The sequence below is a fragment of the Thunnus maccoyii genome, chromosome 6, assembly GCF_910596095.1.
Source record: "Thunnus maccoyii chromosome 6, fThuMac1.1, whole genome shotgun sequence".
Taxonomy (NCBI): domain Eukaryota; kingdom Metazoa; phylum Chordata; class Actinopteri; order Scombriformes; family Scombridae; genus Thunnus; species Thunnus maccoyii.
In genome coordinates, this window is record NC_056538.1 from 29,041,799 (window position 1) to 29,054,254 (window position 12,456).

General features: G+C 40.2%; 2 protein-coding genes across 7 annotated transcripts in view; one reads left to right on the forward strand and one right to left on the reverse strand.

Annotated features, from left to right (window-relative positions):
• Positions 1-1,832: 1,832 nt before the first annotated feature.
• On the reverse strand, positions 1,833-11,168 carry rhbdd1 (rhomboid domain containing 1). Of its 4 annotated transcripts, none has more exons than XM_042415460.1 (8): positions 10,212-11,168; positions 5,770-5,934; positions 5,216-5,495; positions 4,952-5,084; positions 4,542-4,630; positions 4,383-4,439; positions 3,965-4,108; positions 1,833-3,068 (listed from the first exon to the last, which is right to left on the reverse strand). In XM_042415460.1, exons 2-8 carry the CDS (start codon positions 5,920-5,922, stop codon positions 2,962-2,964), a joined length of 963 nt encoding a protein of 320 aa, XP_042271394.1. In that variant the 5' UTR covers positions 5,923-5,934; positions 10,212-11,168; the 3' UTR covers positions 1,833-2,961. The 4 variants fall into 4 exon arrangements, with proteins under 4 accessions (XP_042271394.1, XP_042271396.1, XP_042271392.1 ...); XM_042415462.1 differs by lacking the exon at positions 10,212-11,168 and adding an exon at positions 7,658-7,858 and having other exon boundaries at positions 4,025-4,108; XM_042415458.1 differs by lacking the exon at positions 10,212-11,168 and adding an exon at positions 7,658-7,851.
• Positions 11,169-11,587: 419 nt separating this feature from the next.
• The window catches only part of eml2 (EMAP like 2), a 32,499-nt gene continuing 31,630 nt past the window's right edge, over positions 11,588-12,456 (forward strand). For 2 of the 3 annotated variants that reach the window (XM_042414866.1, XM_042414865.1), the window contains exon 1: positions 11,892-11,978. Coding sequence is in view for 1 of the 3 variants with exons in the window: in XM_042414864.1 (XP_042270798.1) it covers positions 11,906-11,978 (73 nt within the window). In the remaining 2 variants the exon portion in view is untranslated. Of the gene's footprint in view, positions 11,979-12,456 lie in introns of all 3 variants that reach the window. The other variant, XM_042414864.1, reaches the window with a different exon arrangement.

Genomic DNA, 12,456 nt, shown 5'->3' on the forward strand with positions numbered 1-12,456 from the left:
ATACCATTCTCCACGAGACTTTATGAGTTGCTGAGCAGGATTTGAGTTTGATGAAGTTAATTACTGCACTGTGGGGAGGAAAAAAATAAGAAGTGATCCAAAACTCTGGCTCTGTCTTTTACCAAAAGCTTTTTTTTTTTTTTTTTTTACATTTATACAATGGTACATTTATCGGTCGCATGGGAGTCTATTGTGATCTCAGCTGGCTTTGGCAGACGCAAAGACAAATTGACCTTCACGTTGTGTGGAGGGATCTTGGGTATTCAGCACATGGCAGTGGGGCAGCACGCAGCTCTCTTCCAAGCTCAGTATGAGAGCCAAATGGTATTGTAGGTCAGTCACTACCGAGTTTACCTACATGTCTGAAATAGAGCCCTGTCATGGTGTGTTTGGTTATCAGTGGCGACAAGGTCACCACGCTGGAAAGCTGACAATCCAATCAAACATCATTACACGTTTTTTTCTCTGACAAATCTTGGCTCACTGTACTGTACTGATTTTTCTATAAAATGACCTTTTATACTCCTGTGACCAGTCTTCACCTTATTAAAGAGGAAAATTACCACCTAAATATCACATATTTGTGCGGAAATCTTTTACTAAACAGCATGGAAATAGTTTAGTTAGTCCGATAGAGCAACCGAGCAGCGAATCATTGTACCAACCAAACAAAAGTGAAGTTGTGCACCTGCCTTAAAAGGTTAGTTCAGTCAAGTGCAGCAGCTTAACATCTACAGTCCAGCCCCAAAAAATGAGGATTTAATCTTAAAAAACTGACACTACCTCATACACAACCGCCTGCTGAACAAACTGAATCAATCTTATAAGAAACACTTGTTCTTGCTCGCCACCCTAAACGGTCAACAGCTTCCACACATGAACCAGGAGAGACAGTTTTTAATGCTCAGTGACAGTTATCATAACAGGTGAAGCTTCTTCACAGAATCAATCAGTTTAGAGAAAAGCAGCGATGTGAGATGACAAACTGAGATACGACTCCTGCGACGACGACGACACACAGACACAGTAAAGACACAAAACCACCAGCACGCCAAGAAACGCCTTGAAAGCACCACCCGTGCTACAAAAAACACACAGACTGCTGAGAGCTGTGCGTCATCCTTGTCCCCATCCTGTCATCCCCTCCGTCACTCTTCAGCCTCCCCCATTCATGTTCTGCCAGGGAGGGCCCTGCGCTCCACTCAGCTCCCACGCTCCCCTTGGGAGTATGCAAAAACCAAACTATGTAAACTGTCAAATTCATCAGATGTCAAAACAGTCACGCATCCACCTACTGCAGCTTCGGCTCCGGATATTTAAAACACGACCTTTTTCACCCCTGGGACAAACAGTTCGATCACATCTACTGCAGCAGACCCGTGTGGCGCGATGGCTCATTGGTTTCTTGGCTCTAATTTAGGCTGTCCTACTTCCCATCATGCCTCAGGGCTTTAGGCGAATCGGAGCCAGAGCCAGAGCCGGCTACGCACTTCTTAGACGCCCCTTTGCAACTTTGCTTACAGCCAGTGTCACCCTCAGGGGAGACTGTTTTAGAAAGTTTATAGTGGTATTGAGATGAAGTTGTTAAAAAAAGGAGATTATGCATAACTTAAAGCTTTTCCTAAAAATAATAATAATGTATAATTATGTAATCATGCATTTCCTCAAGTATTTGGCTTTGGTGTTATACCCTAAAATAAAACTATGGGTAGATACTGTAGATCTTATGCTAATGAACAGTTTTAAGATGCTTCAGAATATAATATAAGTTACAACCTATTTCATTCTGTTGGAAATTCAACCAACTCAAAAAAATAAAACAGGTATGTGAGTACATCTTTGTGCTTAACAAAAGAACATTTATTACAGATGAACACATAACAGAGACATATTAGTCCTTCAGGAGGCCAGATGTGTACCTTTTAATGTACATCCTACCTTCATCAACTATGGCAGCAGGCTGATTGTTTTTAGCACCATACAGAATCAGGTTCTGTAAATCTGATGAGACCATTTGAAAGGAAAAAAAAAAACAGAAGCAGTCAGAATATCATGAACAGCATGGAGAGAGAGCTAAAGCTTTTCTTAAGTTCAAAATCCTAATTTGTGTTTTGTTTTGTTTTATCAGCTGAACCTACTCTGTAAAAAAAACTGACCGGTCAGATTTAACATCTCGTGGAAAAAAAGAGAGAATTTCATTTGAATCTCGGTTAAACATTTAAATTCTAGCTTTATTACTGCGAGAAGCTAGCTTTGTAGTATAATAGCAGTAAAAAATCCTGAACCACTGTATTTATGATTCTTAAAAGTAGATTAACATGAGCTGGTCCAGGCTTGACAAGTATAAGTATAATGTTTTTTCTTGGTCTGCTGTGGTCTAGCTGGGAGAAGCGTTGAACTTGTTGTTTTCATATATAGAATAAAAGTTTAACAAATCTGGAACATTTTACATCATGACTGACTTCTACTTATTAATCTTGTCCAGGTTTGACAAGTCTAAGTACAATAGTTAGACCTGAATCTGGTTTAATGACATGACATTTACTATGATGTATTTTTCTCATTTCACAGCTTTAAGTGTTGTAACAAAAAAAAAAGTTGACTGAGAAATATCATCCCTCAACTTTCTTCATTCCCTTTATTCCAGAATTGGATGACAACTTCAGCGTTGTCAAAAAACATCCAAACCTAAGCTGCTCACTGGTTGGTGACCTCTCAAATGATTACATCTTTAAGTAGCGTTTCATAGCTAATATAAACTCTTTGGTAACACTCAGAGGCGCGTTAACACAAAGGACTCCGCAGTAACAGAGCAGAGAGTGTTAGACTGTGTGATAAGACCTTCTCCATCAGGGCGCTCTCGCTCAGCCTATGGGGAGCAGAGTTTGGACCGGGCTTCACGAGCGAATTCCTCTTCTGTCTTGTCACCTAAACCTTCTTCTTCCCCTCCACTGCTGCGATTCAGCTTTCAAACCTCCTCAGTCTCCTCCTTCTGATCTCCTCAGCGCTTGGCTCCTCAGGGAAGTGGAAACCATACGGAGGAGGAGCTCCTCTCTGGTTGGTTTGTCCTACAAGACAAAATATTAGTAGAAATTATTATTATAAAAGGTTTTGTATGTAGGAACCACAGATTCCTTCTTATTAGTGACATCTGTGGCCATTAAATGAGCTGCAGTCAACATCCACTCTAGACTATTGCAGGTCTTTTTCCTTGCTTACACTTCTCATAATTACATAAAAGATCTCTAACGTTGTGTTTTGCACTGTGTTTCAGCAAAGCATCTCTCACTCCCAGTCAGTCAGCCCCCCTCCCTGCTCGCTCACACACAAACACACACACACAGAAGCTCCTGCTGCACTGTGGCCGCTGACCGGTGTGGCCGGGAAGCTATGAGCTGTGGCTGGGGAGCAATGTGCTACAGTTTTGTTGTGAAATGTGCGCTTATTACGACCTTTGGACGACCAACAGGGAAAACAAAAGGAGTAAGCTATGTTCTACTACTGCTCTGGAGCTTGTTTTCTGCTCCTTGGTTCAGGTAATAATGTAGTTTTAGCTGTGTGTGCTCAGGAGTGGGCAACTTGTCATTGCGGGGGTGTTTTGTTGTGAAATATGTAGCGGCCGATGGAGGCAGCTAGCCGTCTCATTAGCTATAGAGCTAATATCTGCAGGGTGTTTCTAGTTGGATAGCAGCATTTTTGTTGTGTTGTTGTTTGGTTATGCTGGTCATTTGTTAGTTGGAGAGAGACAAAGCACTCGGGAGCTCGCAAAAACGTCACTCCCATTGCCTTCACATAGAAATCTGGACTGTTATAGACATCCGAGAAAGTCGGGGAAGGTCTCATTACTACCCGTTGACTCACTGGCAATAAAAAAACATTAATACATGTAAATCGCTTCACAATTCTACATATAGAACCTTTAATATCTATACGCTTTATGCATTTCTCAATCCTCCTCTCTTACCACTTTCATTCAGACTGTTTCTGATGGCCATCTCCAACTGCTCCTCCTCAGTCAGCCCACCTGTGTAAGACGCTGTGTGATTTGTTGTGTTCTCTGTTCCATGTTGATAGTATCCTGAGGATCCTCCACCAGTGCCGCTGTAGCCTGCACACACACATACACACAATTCATTGTTGGGATTTGTTAACAATAAGAAAATTATCAGCAACCATGAAGGAGGTCCTAAAAAGGAATCAGCTGGGGCGCCACATTTGCAGTGTGAAGGTTTTCTAGAGGTCGGTCACTTCAGGTCACAGACTTTACATTTCTCTGTAGAGTGATCAAACTAAGGTACCATACAAACAACTGTGCTGCAGTTAAACAACTGATCAAATTCCGGAAAAGCCTTTGTGTATAGCTTCTCTGAATGGTGTTGTACCTGAGGATCTGTAGTACGCATTTGGCTGGGAGGTGTGTCCGTTCGATGTCACAAACCCTGGTGAGAATACAGACACACGGATTAAATCCTGTGCCTCAGGTTACAGTGTCTCAGTCAACACATTCACACCTATAAACAACACACATACAAAATTCAGACCTGAACAACTCTTCATGAGGGTCTTTAGTGGTCCAGACGTGTAGAGCAGACCCACCAGGATACCTGCCAGGTGACCAATCAAAGAGCTCCTGGAGAAGCAGAGCAGCAGATTAACTCCTAACTAATGAAACACTGCCATCTGGTGGACAGTTTAATCCATAGCATCAGACAGGATGCTACGCACTTATGTTATAGTTTGACCTGCTGATACACATCGTAACATTTATTAAAAGGTCTCTTTATCTTTTAGGAGGCTCAGTTCAATAACTTTGGAAGCACTGACACTGCTGGCAATTTTAACTATATCATCTGTGTTGCTATGAAATTTCAGTTGTGTTCACACTGGTATCTCTACAGTATATCTGGCATGTGAATCTTGAATCCTGGTGGATTTCTGTTTGGTAACTCACCCTGGTGCTGTTATGTGGATCAGCACAAGCTCCACCCAGCTAGCATAGCGATTGGACACAGGGACACCCATCACATAGGTCACACCGCCTGGGTAGTAATGGTTGATGAGCACCTTCAGAGCAAACAGCACACCTAGAAACACATATATATCATTACAACAAAGATTAATAAACATTGGGGTTAAGAAATGTTGTGTTGTTCAACTTCATGCAATTTTTATGCATATTAAACATCTTTTGGAGTCTCACTGAGAAGACTAATACCTGAGAAGCCAACAGCACATGCCGCACTGTGGGAAGGGTCCTGAGTGAGCTCTGTCAGCAGCACCTCCAACGCCAGATAGACAAATCCGGTGAGCAGAGAGAAGACTGAAAGCAGGTAGAGGAACCAGGCTCCACCCAGCCGCCGCTCCAGCCTGATACCTTTCATGAGGAAGGACGCCATGTTGAAGTAGAGGTGCCAATCATCCGCGTGGTGCAGTGGGGACAACAGAAGACGGCGCCAGTCATTAAACAGGTATGTCTGCTGTACACTTATACAGGCCTAGGGATTGAATAGATAGTAGTATTCACATATGGATAATAACAGTACAGCAGTTTATCATAGTGCAAGAGTGATATATGTTGTTCCTGACAGATGGCCCAGAGGTCAGTAGGGTTAATTATGCTACGTTTGACCATATAATCAATTAATTAAATGATTTTAGCACCACCGCATTATGTACTACAAACTATTTTTGTTCTGACATTTTTTATACATTTCTAAATGGTCTAATAAATAAACTGTCTCTATTATTAGTGTTGTATTAATGCATTACCTTCAATAGTGGAGCTGCAGGGAACAGGTAAAGATACACGTTGAGTCCCAGGACAGCTAGGGTGACGGGGGGGATGTTGTCCAGACCCACCTGAAACAGCTGGGAGGCCAGGAGCAACAAGCCCAGCTGGGAACCCCTTGGTCGGTGCCGCATACTGAAAACAACCTGGGGAGAGACAACTGTGAGATTATTTTTAATTTTATTTGAGATTATTTCAAGCCTACTGGTTTAATGAACAGAACTTTTGCTCCTGGCTAGTAGCACCCAAAATTATTTAAAGAGATATAATATCAAGGCAACAAGTAGAGCCTATTCTTCACCTTGTTTGTGCCCACAAATGTCAGTAGTATCACTGTGGCTCCAGCGTCTTTCTCTAATCTGAGTCTGTGCTATTCAGGTAAAGTCACTGGGTAACATTGAGCTGTACAACATTAACAAACAGTACAAATTTTCACAATACTTTACAAAGACTGGATAGAGTCAAATCAGAAGTGACCTAATCTTTGACTCGGATTGTCTTTGCCTTTTTTTTTCAATCTTTGAGGCTTCATGCGCCCCAAAGAACTTTTTGTCGTGGACTAACTTTAACTGGGAAACGGTTTGTATAAATTAAGGCTACCAACAGAGCAAAATGTGCAGCCTAACAACAAAGTTTATGTTGCTGCTGTCTGCAAAACTGCACATTTCGATCGTAATAAATAAATTCCCCCATATACAAACTGAATCACTGGATTAGTTACTTGAAATTAACTTACAGTTAGTTGTTGGGTATGAAACCTCTTCCTGGGTCTGTGGTTCTTTGGCTAATGCTAACGCTAATTTTCCCAGCAGTTGGGATGTTTTAACCGCGTTAGTACCGTGAGTCCTCTTCAAATGATTCAACTGTCACAAGCGAAACGAAAAATGAAATATAAATGTCGGTTGCACGTCAGCACACTATATTTCTTACTATTTCATCATTTCTAGAAGTTAGTAGTGCGTACGCGGCAACGGTTGGTGGCATTACGTCTGCTGTCACGTGACAATAACAAACTGACGTAGATAGCGCACGCGCATTACGGATCTTCTAGTTTTTACAGTAGCCAAGATCAAGAAAGAATAACAGTTAAACTTATATGAACCCTTGTACAACAATAATACTTCGCACGTCTATCCCCATAGGTGGTGGATCACACAATATTACAATAAAAATATTCTATCTGTTTAACAACTCAAATAAAAAAACAAACAAGCATGCACTCTAAAAATCGTCTATTTTGAGTGTTTTTTAACCACAGTTTGGCCATAATGTCAATAAGGACGCATATTCTGCTGATAAAACTGTTCTTATACTTTTTCTTATTATTTATTATTATTCTTAATTCAAATGTCTGGCTTTAATGAGTGTATTTAGAAAAACGAGTTTTTGCTGCCCTCCGGTGGTATTAGTGAGGAACTGTAGCACTATATTTATTATAGTCTATGATTAATAGTTAACATTGCTAATGTCATTATTAATGTGACAGTTTCAAATAATGACATGTCAAGTGAGACATGGTAACTTAGTAATACTCCCTGTCAATAATTATATACAATAAATAAACATGAATGATGACATCCAGTCAACTGAAACAGTCAAGAAATAATGTTTTAAACTGAAATTTGAAAGAACATTGGTATGGATATAAATCAATCAGGGTTTATTGCACTAATTTGTCAAATTAGTGTAAAATGAAGTCTCTTCATATACAAGAAGCGATTGCCTATAATTTGCTGCATATGTTTTAAGGCAACAGTTGAAGGGGTTAAACCTCTCGCTTTACCTAAATAGTCTTTGGCATCAATTACGAACACGTGCGCAGGTGTAGCACACCGTTTTCACAATGAATTATTCAGTAATACAACTCACCCTGATCAGCTTTTTCTTAATGTGTTTATAACTGACTCCAGCAGTTCCGGTTCATTCGGATAAAAAACTGCAGTTTGTACATTAAAGTTCATCTCTCGGTCTCTCTGCTGCCTCCAAGTTATATGAGCCGGAGCTGGTGGAGAGGCTGTTGCTATAGTAACAGCAGTACGCAAGGCAGATGGAGCCGAGGATGTTTCATCAAGCAAACGAGAATCAACTCGATCATTTCCGGGGAACAGATCCGTTTTCTCTTCAACACAAAACCATATTATTGTCACCTTAGAAATATAAATTGGCTAAATTTTTTAAAAAGAAAACATACAAAAAAGAATGTTTAGATACTGAAATAATTGACAACGGGGAATATAGCTCGATCTGTAGCCCACAATAAATGTCCAAAAGTGATCATGAAATTTGAGTATTTAGGCAACAGGCATTACACTCAAGAGATACCAGAGGTTTCATTGTCACATACACAGCAACACAGCGGATGGCAACACTGAAGGCAGTGAAATTTGGCTTCTTCAAGCTCTAATTTCAATTAGAATATACAATAAAATCAGAGAGAAATATACAAATATACATTATATTGCACATTGGTGCACAGAAGTAGTAAATAGATATTGCACATAAATGATGGGTGATAAATACTTCTGATCAAAATATATACATTGTTGTATAGGTATGCATTCAGGCCTGTATAGGTGTTGGTTGTGTAAGAGTGAAGTTCCCCTTGGGGTGTCGGTCAGAACTCACAGGACGCTCAGATGCAGTTAACTCTTCTTTTCTGCTTCTCATGTAACACAGCAGCACCTAAAGTGCTGTCATTTTATCTGGCCCATTATGGGACAGAGTCAGACCTAAATGCACTTCTTGAGTATAATGGTTAAATCTGCTGTATCAAGTTTAAAGTTTAAGAGCTCTGGATGTGGGAGGCACGGAGAGTGCATCGAGTGGTAAATAAAATAAGTATAATTACGAATTAGTTTTTTAAATAACGAATTTACACGATCAGCAATTTTCTGCCAGCATTCCTCTCTCTCCTTATTTGCAGCAACAGTTTTGCCTTTTTCTGTGATAATGTACTTATATTCATCATAGCTCTCCGTTATAATGACTTGTTCCTCCTGACTGAAGCAGGCGGCAAGCGATTGGTCCATTTTGTGTGGAAAAAGAGTCAAATGATGCGCACAGACGCTGAATCAGAAAGCCTGTGTTATCAAAGAAAGTTCATAACGATCGTCGTGATACCACTGATCTCTGATCGCGAGTTGAGGGTTTGTTCAGCCTGCCCACTCAAAGAAATGGGTGTGTTGAACTTGTTTCGTAGTGCAATTTAGTGCTGCCTTGTGGCGGAAGTGCACCCAATCATGAAAGGGTGCACACTAGACTTAACAAGAGGCACACTATCAGAGCGAGAGGGAACTGGACGTTACTGCATCAAAGCGGTTTGATCTGTGTGCGTGTCTGACAAACTACCACATACACCCACACCTCCTTCAACTCTCCACCTGTAACCCTGAATGGTTGAAATACGCTGCTGTGTTACATGAGAAGCAGTTAAGGAGAGTTAACCGCATCTGAACGTCCCACTCCAAGGGGAACTTCACTCTTACACAACCAATACCTATAGACTAGAGTCCTAAGTGAATACCGATACAATTATGAGGTCTGTTTGATTAAAATCACCAGCTACAATAAAATAATTGTAAGTTTTGTTAGTTATTAGGCAATAAGTTTTGTCATTTGAATGCTGATGACCCCACACAAGTCGTATAGTGCACTTTTGAATATGCATCTGGAGGAATGTATACAGCAGCAACAAACAATGGTGGCCCACGCACGTGCGCTGCTCACGCAGGCTGTGTGTCCTATTCCTCTATTCCCCTAAAAGTGCACTTAATCCAATCCCCGCACTTCCGTTTCCAACGTTGATGAGTGTATTTCTGTCATGAGTAATACGTGCTTTAGGTTTTTTCCCTTATAATATTTCTTATGATATTTCCATGGTATCTGGCTTTGATGAGTATAAATTATTATACAGTCATGGTGTATATACAAAAACTGGTGTTTGCTGCCCTCAGGTGGCAACACTGAGGAACTGCAGCACTATATTAATGGTTAACGTTGCTAATATCATAACTAGTATGACCATTTCAAATAATATGTCAAGTGAGACATGATAACCTAATAATACTTCCTGTCAATACTTTAAAAAATAAACATGAATGATCACATTCAGTCAACTGAAACGATCAAAAAATAATGTTTTAAACTAGAATTTTCACTTTTATCACTTGCAGCAGAACATAGGTATGGATATATATCAATGAGGGTCTGGAATGATTACAGCACTAATTTGTCAAATGAGTGTAAAATGAAGTCTGTTCATATACAAGAAGCGATTTCCTGTAATTTGCTGGACATGTTTTAAGGCAACAGTTGAAGGGGTTAAACCTCTCGCTTTGTCTAAATAGTCTTTGGCATCAATTACGAACACGTGCGCAAGTGTAGCACACCGTTTGTCAATAAATTATTCAGTGACACAACTCACCCTGATCAGCTTTCTCTTAATGTGTTTATAACTGACTCCAGCAGTTCCGGTTCATTCGTATAAAAAACTGCAATTTGTACATTAAAGTTCATCTCTCGGTCTCTCTGCTGCCTCCAATGATTATGAGCCGGAGCTGGCGGAGAGGCTGTTGCTATAGTAACAGCAATACTCAAGGCAGATAGAGCCGAGGATGTTTCATCAAGCGAACGAGAATCAACTCGGTCATTTCCGGGAATAGATCCGTTTTTTCTTCAACATAAAATTATATTGTTGTCACCTTAGAAATATAAATAAGCTAAATTTAAAAAAAGAAAAAGAAAAAGAAAACATAATAATTGACAAAGGGGAATACAGATCAATCTGTAACCAACAATAAATGTCCAAAAGTGATCATGAACTTTGAGTATTTAGGCAACAGGCATTACACTCAAGAGATACTAGAGGTTTTATTGTCACATGCACAGCAACACAGCGGATAGCAACATGGGTATTGGGTGATAAATACTTCTGTTACATATAAACATTGTGCAGTGGGGAAGAGAGAGTGTGTGTGTTTGGTGGAGAGAGAAAGACTGTGTATATGTGTGTAACTGCTGCACAGTTGTTTGCATGGTACCTGAGTTTGATCACTCTACAGAGAAATGTCAAATCTGTGACCTGAAGAGACAGACCTCTAGTAAACCATCAGACTGTAAACATCATGGAGCCTCAGCTGATTCCTTTAGGAGCCCCTTCATGGTTGCTGTTAATTCTCTTTTTGTCAACAAATCCCATGAAAACACCACAACCAACAATGAATTATTCCTACTAACAAGTTTTGTCCATGTAGCCACAGCCTGACCAACACTGGTGTGTGTCTGTGTGTGTGTGAAGCAGTGAGAGGAGTCTGTATCTGGGGTGGTTGGGGTCCTTGATGGGGTCCTTGATGATTTTTCCAGCTTTCCTCATGCTCCTCTTGATGTAGAGGTCCTGCGTAGACAGCAGCACAGATGTGGTGAAAGTGGAAAACTGGTCGAATACGAAAGCTTACCTGGTTTGAAATATAACACTGAATCAGTTACTTTGAAAAACTGAGAGAGTTATTAAGAGATAAATCATATGTAGATGACAGTGGGGTGTGTGACAATTATTTTATTTGAGTTTTTAAAGTAATCCACTTGATTGGACGTATTAAGATGAAATACATGTAAAAATAATTCTAATCATAAACAATTATAAATCTCAATGTACGGGGAGAGGCTAGTGAGGAACATAATAAAATATTCTAAGAAAATGCCTGTTTATATAAATAGATAGTCAATGCAAATGACAACTTTCACCATAATATTGTTGAGGTTTGATGAATCAAGCTCATACACAAAAGCTTCTTCTTCAATATGATCTCAACAAGTCAAGTGTGGTCCATAGATGTGACTCTTATTTTGAAAGCAGGAAAGCGGAAGTATCATTTGTTACGCAGAGCGTAGCTTGACATCGAGGCTGGAAGCGGGAGAGCGGTGGGGGAGCTGAGGCAGGTAAAGGTGTGTATGTGTGCGCGTGTGTGTGTGTCTGTCCGTCTGTTTATGAATGTGGGGAAGACAAGAAGGGGTGACGGCGTGAAGAAGTGACGGAGAGGGGTGAAAGGAGGACAAAGGACCCGACTGAGAGGAGGAGAAGGAGCTGGAAAGAGAGAAGGAATAAGGAAAGAGGGAAGGATGTCGGAGAGGATAGCTTCATGTGGGAGCTTATACGACAGCACCAACCTGCTGCTGCAATACTGCAACAACGGTGAGCTGCTTCTCATTTCACCTCATCAGACAAGCATATTAAAATATACTGCTGCACCGTTCAGACAGCTGACTGCTCTCATCTCATTCAAAAATGTCTAGAAAAGGAAATATATTAAAAGATGCGTGTCCTGAAACGTCTTCAGAAAAACGCACAAAATTGACCCATAAATGTGTTGACAATGATATTCATTCGGTGTAAAGACGATAGACAAATATTTTCCAGCTGCTGATCCACCTAAAAAATGTTGTGACCGCGCAAATTAACGTTATTGAACGCATTTCATATGATTCTTCTTTTTAAATAATTGATCATCAGATATTATTGCAGTTCTTATTTTTGCTTTTTTGTATTTTATTTAATCGTTGCTTACATCAGCTTTACAGTTTTTTTGTGTGTGGTTTATCTTCACGACTTTTAGGCTTTTTTTTTTTCAGAGGAAGTAATCGTACAAAAATATGATGCTGCCACTTTTTAA

Coding starts and splice junctions, on each gene's coding strand:
- rhbdd1 (XM_042415460.1), bottom strand. CDS start 5,922: ATGCGGCACCGACCAAGGGGTTCCCAGCTGGGCTTGTTGCTCCTGGCC. Junction 4,631..4,951: donor ATCCACATAACAGCACCAGG/GTGAGTTACCAA, acceptor CTGCTTCTCCAG/GAGCTCTTTGATTGGTCACC. Junction 4,109..4,382: donor TGCGTACTACAGATCCTCAG/GTACAACACCAT, acceptor GTGTGTGTGCAG/GCTACAGCGGCACTGGTGGA.